General features: G+C 40.6%; 1 protein-coding gene across 26 annotated transcripts in view; it reads right to left on the bottom strand.

The window, feature by feature from the left end:
* The window catches only part of DMD (dystrophin), a 1,110,121-nt gene that overhangs the window by 64,624 nt on the left and 1,031,323 nt on the right, over positions 1 to 14,174 (bottom strand). For all 26 annotated transcript variants that reach the window (XM_072349305.1, XM_072348356.1, XM_072348443.1 and 23 more), the window contains one exon: positions 11,802 to 11,863. In XM_072349305.1, coding sequence (XP_072205406.1) covers positions 11,802 to 11,863 — 62 coding nt within the window. The remainder of the gene's footprint in view (positions 1 to 11,801; positions 11,864 to 14,174) is intronic.

Genomic DNA, 14,174 nt, shown 5'->3' with positions numbered 1-14,174 from the left:
CTAGACTGAAGATGATGCGTGTTCTCTGATCTAGTCCCTGGCTACTGCTGAAAGCAGCTTTGGGTAAACCCATTTATAACAAGACAGAAGGTAAATTTACTAAGAGTGAGGTCAGAGCTAGCACAGCTGCATTCCTACCGGTGCCTCAGCCAGCTCAGTTACAAGTAGGCCTGGCACACCAGCACCTTGCTACAGGTAAGCCACTGCTTGCACAATTCAGGAGCAAACCCAAGGTGTGGAAGCAAGCGTTCCACTCCAGCAAAGGGCTTTTGTTCAGGTGAGCAGATCAACACATACTTAAACCAAATACAGCTGCAAACTGGTAACTTCACCTAAGGCAGCCAAGAACACCCCCAGCCCTAGCTACCCCCTGGGCACAGCCACCCAGCCTGTAAGCACTCCAGGTTGCTCCCAGTGCACCATCATGACACCTAACGGCCTACGCACACCGGCATGGGTCCTGTGTGCTGACATGTTTCAGCACCCAGCAGTGCTGCTGAGTGGGTTTAGTTTACAACTGCTGATGAAACCTATGGACCTATGGAATTAATGATGAGGAAGCATATTGAAAATGTAAACTCCTCTATAAATACAAAAAGAACAGAGGTTCTTTTGGCCTAATCACTAAGATACCCCTAAGCCTTGCAAACTCTGAGAGAATATCACAAAAAGCAGGGCAATTACAAGAACGGCACTGAGGTGCTGTAAAGGTGTTTGCAATCGGGTAGTTTGGGTATAACTATCCCAGCATCGTTTACAATGCTGTGCAGGTATAGGCAGCAGAGGGAATATAGTCTCAATTACAGAAATTTTAATTAAGCTATTCCAAATGAGTAATTTAAGGTCTGATAATTCAGTAATTTTTAATACCTTAATAAAGGCTGGGAAGTGCTTCTAAAACACATCTTGCAGCGGAAGGGGAACTTTCAGCTTTGTGTAGCATTTCTTTTTCTTTGCATAGTTCCATACACCTTTTTAATGGGTAGTTCTCCTGGGCACTGTTCCTGCCAGCTCGCTCTCTCACAATTACCCTGACAGGTCCAGAAGCCTTAATGTGTGGAATAAAGTGTGCAATTTAAATAAAGCAACTTAATTTGTCTTTAAGGGAAATTAATAAAGCAGTCCCTTGCAAACACACTGCGCCTTCAGTTACATTTTGTACTCTTGTTGTAAGGCTGCACTTGCATTCTGGAAAAGAAATAAAAAAATCCTAAGGTGCAGCAATTTTATTTGTTTGAAATAAGCCTGGTCAAAATTAACTGGGACGGAAGCTCATATATGCTAGATTATGACAAAATGAACAAATCTACCCTAAACTTTAACTGTGTATTCTGAAAAAACTTCTGTGCTTATTATTTACATTTTTCAAAATATTAGCAAATATATACACATGCTGCAGACCTTCATCAGGGCAGAAGGTGCTATCCATACATGAGGACATTTAATCTTCAAAATGCTGTAGTTTACATCTATTCCTTTCCATATTTTTAACACACTCCAAATTTCTTATCAAGCACAACAACACTTCTGCCACAAAGTATATGCTGTAAATGACCAAGAAGCAATGTCTAGAGCTATTTTAATAGACCTCATGGCAGGGTCTAGGAAAGCAGTAGCAATGTTGTCTCTAAGTTTTAAATGCTGAGGCCATGTAGCTGCAGGGTACTTCTGCTCACACCTTCTCTTACCAACATTAGCCCATGCCCAGTTTTTGTTCTGATGTCAACTGCTCACCTTCTGACCTTGTTAGCCACCATCACCTGGATGGCTCTCTGATCACCTGTGGACAGCCCTCTGCTGTATCACTGCCACACCATATCACATCTTTGCCTTGGATTTTTAGCACTTTCATTTTAAATTTGGGAGTCCTTTAAATGCCTTTTCTGACCTCATTCTCAACCCAGTTTCACCTGCCTCTAATTCCATTTCAACAAAAAATACTATATTTTAACTATGTTAAACTAAAAAAAAAAAAGCAAAAAAGCCAATAATAAGTAGTTTTATGGCTCCTGAAAGACAAATGTAATAACATTTTATAACTATAAGACAAGAATTTGAATTCTGACTTTGTCCTCAAATGAAGGAAGATTGATCCTTTGAGAGGGCAATACAGTGAATGGTCACAGAATCACAGCATGGCTGGGGTTGGAAGGGAACTCTGAAGGTCACCTGGTCCAATCTTTGCTTCAGTACGGCCATCCAAAGCAGGCTGCCTGGCAACACATTCAGATGTTCTCTGCAGATCTCCAAGGAGACTGTAAAACATCTCTGGGCAACCTGTGCCAGTGCTCCAACACAGAAGTGCTCCCTGATGCTCAGATGGAACTTCTTGTCCTGGCACTGGACACCACCAAAGAGAGCTTCATTTTGCCTTGGTGATCAATCAAAGCAGAGGTGGCTAGCCCTGATAGTGAGGAGAGGCCAGAACCTCAAGAAGTTCAATAAGGCTAAGCCCAGTGCCCAGCACCCAAGTCAGAGCACTTCCAAGCACAGACAGACTGGCTGGAGAATAAACTGACAGCTGCCCTGAGGAGAAGGACTTGGGAGTACCGGTTGACAAGAAGCACAGCATAAGCATCACTGCTGCCCAGAAAGCCAAACATATCCTGGGCTGTATCAAAAAAAAGCAGCCTGTTGAAGGAGGTGGTTCTCCTGCACTACTCTGCCCTGAGAATGAGACTCCAACCGGAGTACTGCTAACAGCTCCAGGACCCCAACATATGGATTTGGACCTGCTGGAGCAAATTAGGAAGACGGCCATAAGGGTGATCTGATTGCTGGTGTATCTCTCATGTGATGACAGACAGAGAGTTTAGGTTGTTCAGCCTGGAGAAGAGAAGGCTCCACAGAGGAGTTATAGCAGCCTTCCAATACCTAATGAAATCCTATGGGAAAATTGCAGAAGGTGATCTGGGAAAAGACTTTAAGCTAAATAGATTTATTTTTAGATATTTTTAGATATTGGGAAGAAATCCATTTTGATGAGGGTTGTGGATCAGCTTGCAAAGAAGAAGCTGTGGATGCCCATTCCTGAAGTGCCGCCGGCCAGGTTAGATTGGGTTTGGGGCCGGTTGATCTAGTGGAAGGTGTCTCTGCACAGAGCAGGGGATTTGAATTAGATAGTTTTAAAGACCCCTTCCAACCCAACTCAATGTATCTTTCTATGACTCTGTGCTTAAGGAACTCCGTATGCACCTTGCTCTGAACTCCCTTGTTTTGATACCTTTCTTCTCTCTCTGCAACTTAATAATTAGCTTCTTATTTATTTATTCATTTTTAAAACTGTATTCCTATGAAATTGCTGGTGGTGCTTTTTTGCTACCCAAGCTACTGCTGGGAAGAATGCACTGCTTCATGGAACAGAGAGGGGAAGACCAGCTCTCCTCTAATCGGGATCGATATGCTTTCCTTGCTGGTGTATGACTCCAGTTAAATGAAATGTACAACATCAGACTGCCAAGCAATGAGGCTTGGTAGCTCTGCTTGCTATCGTTAGTGGTAACGTCACCATTAACAGCAATGAAGGAAACCTAGAGTAAGGCAGCATAAGGCACTGCTTGGCTACCAGCCAGACATAACTGCTGGGAACGTGTGGAGGAGGGAGGAATGAGGCACAAGCAACAGCAATCTTCCAAGGTTTTATAAAAACATTAGCAGCTCATCCTTTTCTGTGTTTTTTTCCTTCCTGGGTCCCAAGGGAAAAAAAAAAATATTGGATGCTTTCCACTCCCAAACAGACTAGCAAAATGTTAGGAGCCAGTAAGTATTGAATCCACCAAGCTTTTGCCACTTCTGGGCAGGTAGAAAAGCTAAACATATCAAATACGCTTTTTTCCAGCCTTTCCTCCAACACATAGGAAGTATGCACAATCTCATATTCCAAATGAGGTGATCAGAGGTCTGAAAAGCCCTCGGAGTACTTTTGCAGGTTGTTTTTACAATACTGCAACTCCATCCCCTAGTCCTCACTGCTTGAAAGGTAACTTTCACACATCAAAAAAAAATGTAGATGCTCAAGAGCATAATCTGCTTTTGTATTCTGAAATAATCATGTAGTGGAAAAGGTCACCTGCCCCTTGGAAACAAACAGACCAAGGAAAAGGTCGCACTGCAGTATTTGGTGACACTAGTATTTATGCCCAGGAGGAATGAGGAAAAGTGGCTCTCCACCACTCAGCCACGAACGAACTCTCTGTTCAAGGGAGTATAAATGCTTATGGGGAAGAACATAGAAGATTATGCTGCAGATGACCTGTAAGACAAGTCAAATGCTGAGGCCTCAGCAGCAATGAACAATTCTCACCTAAGAGAGTAGTAAGTTCGCTGCAAGATCTTTCTCAGCTCCTAACACACCCTTCTCACTTCTTTGAAAAGGTTCCAAGTGTTAAGGTATAAATGACCCTTGAAATTAAGAAATCTGCTTTTGTTGCTTTCTTCTTCTCATTATAGACAGGTCAAGCTCCTCCACTTGTTTTGCAGCACCTAATGCAGTGGGGAGAAAGGTGTCTAGAAAACTGATTTCCTTCATCAGGCACCATGAAGTGCCTATGAGTTATTCCACAAGAACCAGCGCTCCTCACACAAGCAATTTTAAGAAAAAAAGACCTCCAATTGTTGGTAGGAAGAACTAAAATCAGAACTATTGTTGAAAAACAATCAGACAATTAAATCCAATTAATCTTATCCAATTAACCTCTTCTGCATAATTCTGCAAGTCGAGAGAAATCTCAAAACAAAAAGGCTATGCTTTTCCTCAAAAGAGCTAAAACAGCATCATCAACACATTTTTCAAGACTGTACTTCTACAGAATTGAAAAACAGCAGTAATTACATACAGCAGATCCTTTTTCACAGTGGCTAATCAGGTAAAAATCACTCAGTTGAGAAGTGGTCCATGATTTGCATCATAAATTTGAACCACCTGCCGGAGCGTCCCACTTGCTTCTGACACAGTATCAACAAATAAGATGTCGCAGAACCTTGTTTTTAATTCATCCATGCTAAATTCCAGATTATACACTGGGACATGAATATACTGTTACCAGTAAAAACAAATCCTTATTTTCTTGATCCTTTTATCACATAAATGAGATGGCAAGCATTTAAAAGTAATAAAAAATTGAAGAATGGTGAGTTTTTTTAAAAGACTATATTTAACAAGGGATTTTTAGTTTGAAAGGACATCTGCTTTGATTATCATACATCTTAAGTAACGTGTTTTAAGTGAATTGCTTTCCACGGATATTCTTAAAAGGACAAATCACATATCACACTACAGTAGCACCAGCTGCCACCAGTGCTGAATGACTGGGATGTTTCATTTGACCATGTACTGCCCTCTGACACAGCTAATCTGACTGAATGTTTAAAAGCTCTGGGACAGGTGATAATAATTTGTCTTACACACACAAAGCATCTCCGAAGTCTTTTCTACCTAGACACCATCTTCTTTTTAGTTTTGGGGGGGGGGGGGGGGGATGGGGGGGGATGGGGATCACTTTTCTATATCACTGTGAACATTATTACACTCACTTTTTATTGATTTTCAACTGAACAGCACAGTCATTTCATTCAATTTTATGGACAGTGAGTTTTTCGCTGCCTGGATGTCACCAAACTGACAAGAGTAGTTACATGCTTCAGGTGATAACCACCATCTCAAGAGTTAAATTTGCCAAGTGAACAACTAACTTCACTGAAATAAGTTAGACCTCATAGAGTCATATCCTCATTTGGCCATGCTCATCAAATCCTAATCTTAATTTGGCCAGATTTACAGGGTTTTTGTTTTGATCTCACGTTTGCAAGGAAAAAAATGTGAACCTACATCGATACACTTCAAAATGTGAAAGCAGTATTTCACCATAGCTTGTGACATACTCAAACAGCTGTTTACAAATAAAATGCTAGCACTGGATAAACTATTTTGAGAATTAATTACATGTCATTGTTGTCTCTGACGATGTGTACCTAGCAAACTTAACAACAGTTTACACTACAATCCTTCTTGGATTCTAATACCACCACCAGACATTAAACCTATGGACTTTTCATTAGACTGTATGTAATAGTGCCCTAACTTTCCAGGAAGGTTCATCTTACACCAATTCAATATGGCTGTGATTCTCTGACCAGTTAATTAGAGAGCTGATTATCTTCCTGCTGCCCAAAACTCCTATATAAATCTTATAGTGATGCTTACAATGACATACATTGCCTCTGTAGGAATTGTGATTTAAAAATGTAGGCAAGACAAATGGATAAAGGAAAGAAATTAATCAAAGAAACACTGCTTAATATCACTTGAGTTCTAGCCATTGACTCATGATAACAGTAATTAACGCTATCACTTACACTGCTTCGAGGATAAATAACAGTAAGCAGTGCTGTTATATATGCAGACATGCAGCTTAACTACTGTCCATAAAGTCACAGGGCAGGATGTGTTATAAACACTCCACAAAGTAGAACATTCAACAGCGTTTCTGCAAATTAATAAGTGGAAGGCACTCATGGCACTGAAGTGGTATTGACTGCATCCACCAAGAAGAGGATGAACATCACAGCAAGAGTCAGCCTCCCAATTACATGATCAGATGACATGGCCTTTGGAAATTTATATTTATTTTGTCAAGGTTTTTCTTCATCAAAACTATAAGGGAAGGATATAATGTTCAATCCCATTATGGAGTTGGGATGTAATCAGTTAGGAGTCAGGTCAGCAATTCTTCCTGTACACTAGCTGAGATGCAGTCTTAGTGAAATAACGAAATCAATAAACAGCAAACAAGCAGCTTCAAAATTATTAAGGAATGTTATTCATTTGCAAGCCAAGAAGGTAATACTCTTGAGCAAAACATTCCCATATGGCTAACTGTTCCACAACAGAACATTACTTTGCTCGGTCTCTTTCATTTCTTCCTTCACTGCTAATATACCTACAGCTTAATTGTCAAGAGACACGAGGTCCTTGAAACAGAATGATCCCTACCACTGGTAGCTCATCAGCAAATTATGGCTTCTCCGCCATAGCTACGTGTACTGACTACATGTCTGCAGAGATTACAGTCACATACTTTACAAAGATGACATACTCTAGGTCTGACAACTACCCAAGGGTGTTAGAGCCAAAGTAATCCTATTTTCCCAAAAGAAAAAAAATATTATGCAGATTATAATTATCAGTGGTATCAGTGGATAAACAACATTTTAAGGAAGACTGTTATGTACCATCTCTTTGGATTTCGGTAAAATAATGTAATTGATTTGTGACACGCATGTCTCCGTAATACAAACATGCAAATCAATTAGTTGAATATGAATAAAATCTCAGAGAAAAGCAACACACAGTGTAATAGCTCTGTGATAAATACGTAGAGGATTGTTTTTTAATGGCAAAGAAGGGCAGTTTAACCTCTTCAGGCAGCTTTTCAGCAGGACAAATAAAAATGCACAAACTGAAAAGGGCAGTGAATGTTTATCTTCCTTGGTCACTGATTGTTAGTAGCTCACCCTGCTTTACTGAGTAGCCAGTCACAAGATCAACACAGCAGCTCCTGCCGAAATTTGGCTGAAGGTTCAGAAGCACCTCCCAGCATTCTCTCACCTTACGTTAAGCAAATTAGACATTTCTTCCAAATACACCACGGAGAATGGCCTCCCTCACACTCCAAATTAAATGGAAAGCTGTCACTAGCTGCAGTGCACTGGAGTCTGCAAGGGTGTGGGTGGATTTTTTTCCACCCTCTTGTCTCACCCTGGGGAGTTAGGAGAGAGAAACAGATGCATCCTGACTGCATCCTGCTATTGCAATTACTGCTTGCAGAGACACTGAGGAAACTCATACTGTCATCCCATAGGAGAGCTCGAGGAAGGGGATGCTAACAGTATGGTATAGCAGACCAAGCTCTCCTGGGCCACCGCTACAAAGGTTAGTCACTCTCAGCTTAAAGGCAAAATGCTATCATTCACAGCTAAGCTGTCTGCAATTAAATCTTCACCCTTAGAAGATAAACTCAAAAAGAATTAAAAAAAAGCAATGGCAGTCTACTTTGATTTCTGTTCTTCTCGTCTCAAAGGTCCTTGAATTCTCTAGGACAACAAAATAATGCAAATTCTCAATTCAGTGATGCCCTGGAGCCATCACAAAGGATGAGAAAATTTGTAAGGGGGCTGTAAAAGAACAGTGTAGAAAGACGACCTGCTGCGGGGGAATTGCTCTTGGAAAGAAAAGCAGCCAGAGCAGTTCTGGGTACTTTGAAGACTTCCAGAAGGAAGCTAGAAGAGAAAAGGGGAGTGGTTCATAACAGCCTTGCACAAACTGGGGGGATTTATCAGCAGCTGAGCCTTGGAGAGTCACGCATCACTGAGTTTTACTACCTCTTCTATTTCAGCGTTTGTTTTTTCACCATGTTCTTCATTTGCATAACTAGTCAATCTGCATCAACATCTGGTAGATAAATTAAATGATACAGCTAAGGTCATCACTGCAATTACCTATCACCACTTCCATTTGACCATTAAACAACAATTATGTCATTTAATATTGACGGTTCGTTATGTAACTTTAAGTAACCATAACTTTAAATGAAGAGTGAAATTGCCAAACTTGAGTCAGCAATAGATGCTTCATTAAAACTGACAAAATTGCTACGTTGTTGAAATAATAAAGAGAAGCAGCCCAGAGCAAGCACTTCAGCTTCTAAAAAGGAAGAGCTTATGCTGAAGGAACAGCCAGGTAAGAATTTCCGATACGCACACTAACTCTCAAATGAAGTATTTTACAGTTATTAAAAGTATCTTTATAAATGGCCTTGTTTCAGCAAATGAGCATGAAGAGAATCAGAGAAACCTTCCTTTGTGGGCACGTTAGTTTATAATTTCTTCCTGCAGCCTCTTTCTGCTTTCTCTGATGCAGTCCATACCCGAGACAGGATACAAGACTGCTGGACAGACAACCCAATCAGGTACAGCAGTTTACCTTCATTTTAGCAAATATCCAAACCCCTAAAAACAAAGCTGAGGAAAATAAGTTTGAAGCTTGAATTTCATCCATTCCAGCAGAATGTGCTGAAGCAATTTGTAGGTGTGTGAGGTGGATATGTGAAGAATAAAATGAACATTACTTCTCCTTTTACCAAAAGACTTGTCTTGCTCCTAGTTGCATCTTCCTCATTTTCTTACAAAAAAATAAAAAAAAAATAAAAAATAAAATTAAGCTTTCAGTAATTTGGAAGAATTTAAATTAGACAAAAAGATCCCCCAGGAAATTACAATACACTGGAATCAATTAAAGTGTGGTGAATTTACAGAAAGGCAACACATCCGTCAGTACCTGGGATGTACAGAAAGCTCCATCTCATCACTCAATTGCTCCCTATGGGCTAAGTGTAGGAGCTGGAAAATGGAAATAAACATTCTTGACAGCATTGATGTGGCTGGTCTCACTGTTTTGCATCTACCTGGATCGTACAATTCATGTTTTCTACCAGATTTTTAAAATGCATATATACCAAGCTCCTTCCTGGCTTCTCCACATGAATAAGAAGCAAAATTTGGATCCTACTGTGGGGAAAAATAATAGGATCTAATGAGTATGCAATACAAAATCGACTTTAATAATATCTTTTCAGATAAAGTATTACTGAACAGTCTGAAAAGACTTGAAACATCCCATTATTACCGTTTTGACCCGAGGCAAAGAAAAGCACTGAAAACACATCAAGGCTTCCATTCAAGACTAAACGGGTTATGCTTGTATTATGCAATTTATATGAGAGTTAGGCAATGATGAATATACCCAATTCAAAAATAAAATAAAATAAAATGGTAGGTTATTCAGTCGCACCTTTTTCAAAGCTTTATCCTATGTGGTAGTGCACAAAGTATCAGTTTGTTTAACCTGTTTTCTACACATGTACAAACACTTAAGTTTAGTAATAGAAACGCCTATTACACATACTACGCTAAAAACAGTGTTGCTTCCATATTAATGAGCACTTGGTCCCAGCTCAAAAAGATTAGCCACAAAGAATATTGCCCTAGTGGACATTACTCTCTCTTGAAAACAGAAGGCTTTTAAAAGAAAAAAAAAAAAAAGACAAAATCTGCCTAAACACGTCCCTTCTTTATGCTATAAGCAATGAGGATGTCTTCAAATCTTGACATCCAGGTGATACTTACAGTGATAAAATCTCAGTTAAACTAAATGCAACCTGACTTCAACAGTCACACATCATTTGAACTGTTGACCTGAACCCACCAGGAGACTTCTTCCCTTCGCACAGAGATACCTCTTGACTCCTTGATTATTCCAGACTACTGCAGTTGAAATACCAGAAAGAAATCCCAGAAGAAAAGCAGTTTCAACAGGACTTCAGGTCTGACCAGCAACGGTATCAGAAATATCATGTTATCTCTGGATCAAAGTGAGCTAGAGAGTTTGGAGTGCAGTACAATTAACATGCAACTGTTTGAGGATCTACCTGTATTAAAGAGAAGTCAGCATGCACAATTGCTATTTGTCCTGAATCCTTTAAACCCCTCACTTCCAGAGCAGAATAATAAAAGAGGCAAAAAGGGCTATATGTTATAATTAAATAGCAAGTCAACACTCGTCTGCTTTTGCATTTTGTTAGCCTGAACTCACCGTGTCTTCTATCCCTTTTTTATATACAGAGCTGTCTTCTGGTTAATTTTTAAACAAATTGCTGCCACAGTGTTAATATTACAAGGAAAAAACATTCACACTTTCATTCCACTTCATCATATTGTGTTTCTAAAATAGCTTGGGTATACTTTTACATCTGAGCACTGCAAAGATACCTGAGTTAGCTTGAAATACGCCAGTTTATCTACTGAAAATAGTCTAATTATGCCAGCATAGAGTTAAGCAGAAAATAATTTAAGCTATTTTTCACCACAGTAAATAAGCCTGCACTGAATGCTAGACTTGAGTGCCTTAGTACTAAAGCTGGCTTGTTTAAAAGCCAGTTTATGTACTTGCACTATACAGACATAACCTCCTCCTTGAATACAGCATATTGATTGATATTTCTTTTAGAGAAATAGCTTAATTTTTATTATACCCTCCATTACTTATTAACAGGACCATTAAAAGCAAATAGTTAGCTATTAAATGGTCTGCCAAGCAGCCTATACGAGAGCATAGATCGACCTACTGTATCTCATCAATGTGCTTCAGTTACTAAAATCCAAAGCTGCTAAGAATTTTTAAAAAACAAACAGAAGGACCCAACACAAAAGCCCACCAGGGAAGCTCATCTGAAGTCATAATAAGTGTGCAATTTGGGTATTCAAAATGACATCATGACAGCTGCCATGCGTTCTGAGTATTGAGTGCTTTAAAAATAAAGCCGTGGCAATGCAGTTTGTCAAACTGCTTCCACTGGCTTTCTACCATCCAGAAGTCAACATTAACAGCAGCTTGGTTTGATTTTTCATCTGCCTTTTGTAAAACTGAAAAGATTCACGATTTCTTTCTTCTTTTTTTTTTCCTTTTTCTTTAGCCATTTCTATTGCAGTCTTTAAGTAAGTTTGCAACAAAGCAGCAAAATTACTTAGTAAATACAGAGCACACTCCAAACACACCGATACATTAATTTTTCCACTTGATGTTTGAAATAAATCATTATGCCTTACACTCTTGTTTGCGGAAAATTTTATCTCAGTAACATCACAGCTTCTCGCTTTAAATTGAATTTGGTTCACTACTTCTTGAAATCTTTGTCTTAATAATTCCTCTGTCTGGGAAAAAATAACAACTAGTAGGGGTGTCTTACCTAAAGACTGGTAGAGCTCAGTCATTTTGGGATGATCCCAGCAGGTTGTCTGCGTCTCATGGCTGCAATAAAAAACATAAAAGTTAGTAAAATGGAATTTCTCTTTCCCTTCCGTCACACAGCGTGCATCCCAGTGCTGTGCCAGAACACTGCCAGCAGCCTGAGCTCTTGCGGGAGGGAATCTAAGTAGCAGCAGGCATGTCTTCTTTCAACACCAGATGTCCATTTGGACTGCTGTATTTAGGCATGGGCTCAAGAAGCAAAATTAAAAGTTCTGCTAATATTACAAAGAGAGTGAGCATTCAGACAACACGGTGTTTTGGGTTGTTTCCCTTATCCTAGGGTCTCTGTGAAGTTTCAGGAGGCAGAGCTATACGGAAGCCAGGAAAAACCCAAATGGGGTTACGACACCCTGCACTATGACTAGAATGTAAATGGGCCCATCTCTGCACAGAAGCTCACAGCCTTCAGCTTTGTAGCAGAATGCTGCCAAAAGACATGCAGTGTGAGAGAACCAACTAAGTGAAGTGTTAGCGAGTGCAGTAGCAACTCACATCTCCCAAGGCTACACATCTTAAGATTTTTTTAATGACAGTGTAGCTAATGCGATCTTATTTCCACATTAACATTGGAAACTTGAAAGAAAATTCTCCTTATCTATTCTATAGCCAGTGAAGTCCTGGTCACACAGAATTCAGCTCAACTGAAAGACAACTCTGAAACGTACAGTTGCTAGCAACCACATTTGCAGTTCTTGTACTTAAAGAACAGACATCCTGGGTCCTACACACATACAGTGTTTGGAAGGACAGACACAGAAGAGCGGGGTCTGATCTGCAGTGCTTAGTTATCCTGGAAGCACACACCTTTCAGCTCCAAAAGAACTGCAACCCAGCAAGCAAACTGAGTGCCACTGTACAGCAAACAGTGCATGTAAAGCTGATGCTACAGAGAGCAAGGGGGCAAGTGGTGATCCCAAGTGCACCTCCACAGGCATGCCCTAGGGATGCAGCTCTCCATGTAACACTTCAGCACCACCACTGCTGCAGGGAAAGAGAATAGTGAAGTGTTTTCTTAGCAGGATTTCATTTTGGCCTTAGAAGACAAGCTATTTACATGATCCATGTGAATACTTCACTGGCCCAGCAACATCTGTACATTCACTAGCTTACTGTGTGTCATATCCCCACATTTTGCTCTAAAATTACAAGGAAAAATGAAAGGAATAAGCATAAGCAATAATGCAGGAATGGCACTTCCTGAGCTGAGCACAAGATGTTAAAGAAGCCTCAACTCATCAGCCTCAGCATCCCCCTCTTTCCTAATTCCTGCAGTAGCTGAAGGTAGTGAGAAAGGGGAGAGGACATCAGAGCTGCAGCAGCTATCCTGGTCTTTGCTCTGGTATGAATGCTGCAAAGAGAGGTGGCTGCTATCGCCGTTAGTCACCTGACCTTATGGTTTGATGACCACAGATACAGGGTTGCATGAAAACACCGCACCCATGTTCCCAAATTTTCTAAGACTCCTGCTACAAGAAAGTTCTGCAGTGCCAGCAGCTTGCTGCACATTCTGCTAAAGTGCATTTTGGAAGGAAAAGTTTCATTTACACACTGCATCCTCCCAAAATTTGGCCCCTGCTTGTACGATAGCAATCCAAAGAAAAAGAACAAGGGGATGTATTTACTGCCAAATTACTGTGTTGAGAGAGAGAAGTCACGATTCAGGTAAGCAGGCAACAGCAGTAAACCAACACTCAAGCCCGCAGAGCTGTGCCTGCTGTTTGCTAGTTCTCAGTGTTCGTTCCAGACCAGCAGTTCCCTGGCAGCAGCCTGGCGGGCCCAGCCGGGGAGTGCTGCAGGACTGAGCTCAGAGCTGCATACAGGCACTCCTTGTGTAGGGGGGCTGGCGCAGGGCAACAACCCAGGGACTCTGGGGATGGTGGTTTTCCACACCTCCTTATTATCTCAAATGCCATGCGCAGTGCTTCTGAGGTATCCCAACAGCAAGTGTATCCTTGGCTTCTGTGCCAAAGCATGTAGCAAAGAAGAGACTAAGAACTTAGGCATGCAGTTGCAAGAAAGCTCTGAAACTAATTGCCTAATTTTCCCTGTGAATTTAGTTTGGCAGCTCCAGATTGTTTTGTGGATGAACTAGGCCATTTGGGGATATACAGCTATTGGTCTGGGAGCTTTCAAAGGCACTGATTCCCCATTACAATATTTTAAAGCCATTGAGTTTGTGGCAATGATGTACCTATACAGCACCCGGAATCCTACTGCCTGTGTTGAATAGAAGTACAAGAGAGCCATTTAAGATGCAAAAACTGTTATGGTTAATCACTCATCAACACCATGTGGACAGTATATCGTCGGT

The sequence above is a fragment of the Excalfactoria chinensis genome, chromosome 1 (genome assembly GCF_039878825.1).
Source record: "Excalfactoria chinensis isolate bCotChi1 chromosome 1, bCotChi1.hap2, whole genome shotgun sequence".
NCBI classification, from domain to species: domain Eukaryota; kingdom Metazoa; phylum Chordata; class Aves; order Galliformes; family Phasianidae; genus Excalfactoria; species Excalfactoria chinensis.
The sequence above is the reverse complement of the archived record's forward strand: the minus strand, read 5'-3'. Positions and strand labels throughout refer to the sequence as shown.